Below are 4617 nucleotides of genomic sequence, written 5' to 3' on the forward strand. Positions count from 1 at the left end.
CTAAAGCTACTAATAATACATCATAAATATGAGTTACCTCCCATAAAGCGCTAGGTTTTACGTCCTCAGCCAAACGAATCTTTGGAGACCCTTCATCGTCCATGAGATCAATAGACGTGAAGTCATGCTCAATCAGGGGCTCTAAAGAAAATAGTGTCATCTGTGACACTGTGTATTATGTTTCCTCCAACTCTACCCCTATGTATCGTACGATGACTCTAAAACTTGGGATAAAGGAGCTTAATCTCCACGTGGAGACTAGTCTCAAATGATGGTGAGTCAGAAACCGAATGACTAGGAAGATACACATCCAACTGTGGATCAGATTGCTTCCCTATGACGTTTGTCACGTGAAAGCATTCATCATGTTTTGTCATTCTCATGGCAACATCAAAGATATGTAATCGTACACGCTTGTTGCCCAAAGAAACCTCCATCTTCGCAGTATGATAATCAAAATGAGCATGGGCAGTGACCAAAAATGGTCTGCTCAGAATAATAGGGATATGTTGAGTGGCATCAGTGCCCTTCATGTCCAGAATAAGAAAGTCGACAGGGAAGTAGAAGTCCTCGACCTTGACTAACACATCTTTCAAGATTTCTTATGAACACTTGGTAGACCTGTCAGCTAGCTGCAAGATAGTAGTCATGGGCTTCAAATTCTCAATCCCAAAGTGTCATAAATGAAACCTGGCAAAGTGTTCACTCTTGCCCCAAGATCGAGCAATGCATGCTCGATAGTCATGTTCCCGATGATACAAGAGATAATTGATGCTCCAGGATCCTTGAGCTTGGGTGGGTCTTGGTGCCGAAACACGGAGCTCACCTGCTCAGTCAAGAATATCGTCTTGGGCAATGACATTGCTTTTGTCTTCTACGTGCAAAGTTCTTTGAGGAACTTTGCATAGGCAGGCACTTGTTGGATGGCATCAAGCAGGGAGATGTTTATATGAACCTGCTTGAACATGTCAAGCATCTCGTGTATGTGCGCCTTCTGCTTGCCAAAATCGTATGGTTTTTCTAAGGCATAAGGAAAAGGGGCGTGAGGAATATACGAAGAAGGCCTAGGTCGTGGGCCCTGCCTGTTCTTCTTGAGCCTGATGGAGGAGATCGACTGGTCAATAGGTGTGGCAGTGGGCTCGCCAGTCGACTCCTGAGTAGGGTAGACTGCCTTTCTACTCTGAAGGGTCATAACAAAGTTGGCCTGTTCTTGGTGGGACTCTATGAGGTGCAGGTCGTGATACATGGGTTCCTTACCCTTCGAGTTGACCACAGACTGACTGGAGAGGCTTCCCTCACTTTGCCTGCTCAAGGCCTTAGTCAAGTGTCTCATCTGAGTCTCTAGCTTTGCTATTGATTGTGTGTGGGAACTGAGGTTGGCCTTAATGTCAGAAAAGGTCTTGAGCAGCTTCTTCTGAAAAGATGGGTTCGGTGTGGGCTCCTGAAGAGAAGGCAAGCTAAGTTGGGGATGGGCCTGTGGAAATATGAGATGTGGGTAACCTTTTGGGAAGTTACCTTGTCTGTGTTGTATCTGAGAAGACAAGTGGGGTGGCTCTTGTGGATTTCTTCATGCAAAGTTGGAATGATTTCGCCATCTCGGGTTATAGGTAGGTGCATAAGGGTCGTGCACCGGTTTGGCGAAACCTTGGGCAACGTTCACTTTCTCCTGAACAAATTTAGGATATAGTGGTATTGCTTGACACTTAGAAACAAAGTGTGCAGGTCTAGCGCATAGCTCACACACTTTTTCTATCGGATTTAGTGAAGCTGGGTTGGCCAGTAATTGATCAACTTTCCTGGTCAACTGGTCCACTTTGATTTGCAGATCATGTTCGAACCCAACTTCATAAATCCCTCCCTTCTTAGGACTACTAGGAGCAAGTGTGGTCCTATCAAGCTACGAGAACATGGCATAGTGCATAACATTTTTGCTCAACGTATCAAATAATGTTCATGCCTCATCCTTGCTCTTGAGCATGAATATTCTCCCACATGAAGTGTCTACCATTTGCCTCTCCTTCTCGGTCAGGTCATCATAAAAGTATTGCACCAGTTGCCAACAGGGCACCTAGTGGTGGGGACACTTCTGAAGAAGATCTTTCATCCTCTCTCAGGTCTCATAGAACTGTTCTCCCTTAATCTGAGAGAAACTGATAATGATTTTATGAAACTGGTTCATCTTACCAATTGGGAAATAGTTCTTGAAGAACTCACACTGCATGTATTCCCAAGTTGTAATCTAAACAGTATCAAGAGCCTTCAGCCACTGCTTGGATTTGTTCTTGAGGGAGAATGAGAACAATGTTAACCTCAATGCATTATCCCCAAAATTATTGATCTACACTATAGAGCAGATCTCGATGAACTCATCAAGATAATGGTAGGGGTCTTCGTTGTTCAGGCCATAGAAAGATGAAAGCATCTATATTATGCTTGCCTTAATCTCAAAATATGGTGCTCCTATAGCGGGTCTCGCGATGCAGGATGCCGGAGTGTAAGAATTGAGAGTAAAGTACTTCCTAAGAAGACAGGTCAACTGTTGATCCTGAGCCATGGGGCCGGATCGATAGGCTCTCCTAATAAGGAACTCGGGGTCCTCGACTATCTCTGCAAGCTCGGGGCCAAGCAAGTGTCGCCCTTGCATGCACCTCAGGGTAGACTGGTGCAACAACCATCCTAAGTAAAAGGTTTTCTACCTACCTAATGTGCAGTGCGGCCAAACCACAGCAAACCACAAAGCAGGTAAAAGAAAAAGAACTAGAAAACATGAAATAAACAAGCACCATACCCTTACACCCACAAATATTTTTGCGAAAAGTAAACTATGAGCATGGTACCAATCGTGTGCAGTAACCTCTAAGAGTATCCTAATAGGTGAGCCGTGCAAGAAAGGTAAGCTGGAATCTAGGGCGTGCAAGCACGTGGTTCTAAACCTAAATGCAGAAAAGAAACTAAACAATCCTAAATAATCAACATGAAAAGTAAATTAAACAATCCTAAGTAAAGAACAGGAAGTAAACTAACAATTTAAGTAAAACGAGAACAAACAATGGCAATAAAGTAAATACTCATATTACTCACCATTTTCCGACAACGGTGCCAAAATTTGGTGTGAGTTTTATGAAAATAATTTTTAAAACAATATTTTTAATGAAAATCAAGTGAAAGCCAGACACTAAAAATATAAAAACTGGCTCACACGAGTGGTGGAGTCTGGGTCGACATCAGAGAACGAGAAATATTTTGTATTCAAATACGCAATCTAAACTACGCTTTATTACCTTGAAAAATAAAAGATTAATTAACTAAATAAACAAGAGAGTGTTGCATTTGCATGGGGCTTAAATAAATAATTAAAGTACCTTATTACAAACCCAATTGAATTAAATAAATGAAAGAAATAAAATCTTAATTTAAAATAAAGGAAAAAGGTCTTCAGTGCTTGAGGCTTGATTTGCTTCCCTTTTTCCTTCCCCTTTGTCCCTTCTAGGTTGAATACTTTTGCATGGTTTGCTTAAGGGCTCCCTGAGGGCACTTTTGAGGGCCTGAAGGGGCCGAGAGCACTTTGGGGGTACGAAAAGGGCTTCACTGCACGCCCAAACTCTTCCCTGCAAGAAACAAAACAATACGACGAAAACTAAACAAGAAATCTAATAACTAATAAACAAAATAAATCAACAAAAACAAAAATTAAACTAGCTAAAGCTAAACTAATAACATGAACTAACTATGAACAAACTAATAACAACTAACACTAAAAGACAAAATAGCAAAACAACCTAACTAACTATAATTCAAGAACTAATTTGCAACAAACTACTTCAAGAAACTAACTAATAAATCAAGAAACTAAAAACAACTAAATGAAACTAACTAAAACTATATGTTGTATGATTTTTCAAGACTAACAAATAAATCTAAAATAAAATTTAACCTAATCTATGCTAAAAATCAAATGCAATGAGAAACATGAAAATTGGCTATCCTAATTTTAACTACACATGCATGATAAATAACAATTAATAACTCTAAAACAGCTAACGTGCATTCAATATAATTTAAACTAACTAAAGTTATTCCTAATCTAAGCTACAACAAAACACAATATATAAAAAATATAAAATTAACTATGCTAGCAAGAAAATGATAATTGCACTAATCGGTTAACATGAATTTAAACTAACTAAGGGCGAATTAGAGTAAACTAATCTAATGACATTAGACTAAAACTAAAACTAATCTAATTACTGTAAACAAGTAAAATTTGACGTGAATCAGAAACTACAATAAAAAAATATAAAATATAACTATCTAAAACAATAATCGGTGACTTTTAATAACTAAATCTAATCAAACTAATGAATAGAAATTTTCTAGAATAAAAAAAAAACTAACTATTCAACTGTTAAAACAAAACAAAACAGAATTTAATCTAAGCTATTCAAAAAAAGGATAACTTGATAAAATAAGGCATATCGGCTAAATAAAACAATATTATTTATTAGATTGAAAAAGCACCGAAATAAAAAAAAACATGAAACGAGCTATTATAAATTAGATCTAACCTAAACTAATCAAGAACTTAATCAAGAAACATGAAAATATATGAAACCCTAT

The 4617-nt window shown here is 38.4% G+C and overlaps 1 protein-coding gene across 1 annotated transcript; it reads right to left on the reverse strand.

Annotated features, from left to right (window-relative positions):
• Positions 1-218: 218 nt before the first annotated feature.
• LOC149829835 (uncharacterized) lies at positions 219-862 on the reverse strand. Its single transcript, XM_090015310.1, has 2 exons — positions 691-862; positions 219-580 (listed from the first exon to the last, which is right to left on the reverse strand). The coding sequence occupies exons 1-2, from the start codon at positions 860-862 to the stop codon at positions 219-221; spliced, it is 534 nt and encodes a 177-aa protein (XP_089871436.1).
• Positions 863-4617: the final 3755 nt, after the last annotated feature.

Source organism: Nuphar pumila, chromosome 8, assembly GCF_984573655.1.
Source record: "Nuphar pumila chromosome 8, dmNupPumi1.hap1.1, whole genome shotgun sequence".
Classification (NCBI taxonomy): Eukaryota; Viridiplantae; Streptophyta; class Magnoliopsida; order Nymphaeales; family Nymphaeaceae; genus Nuphar; species Nuphar pumila.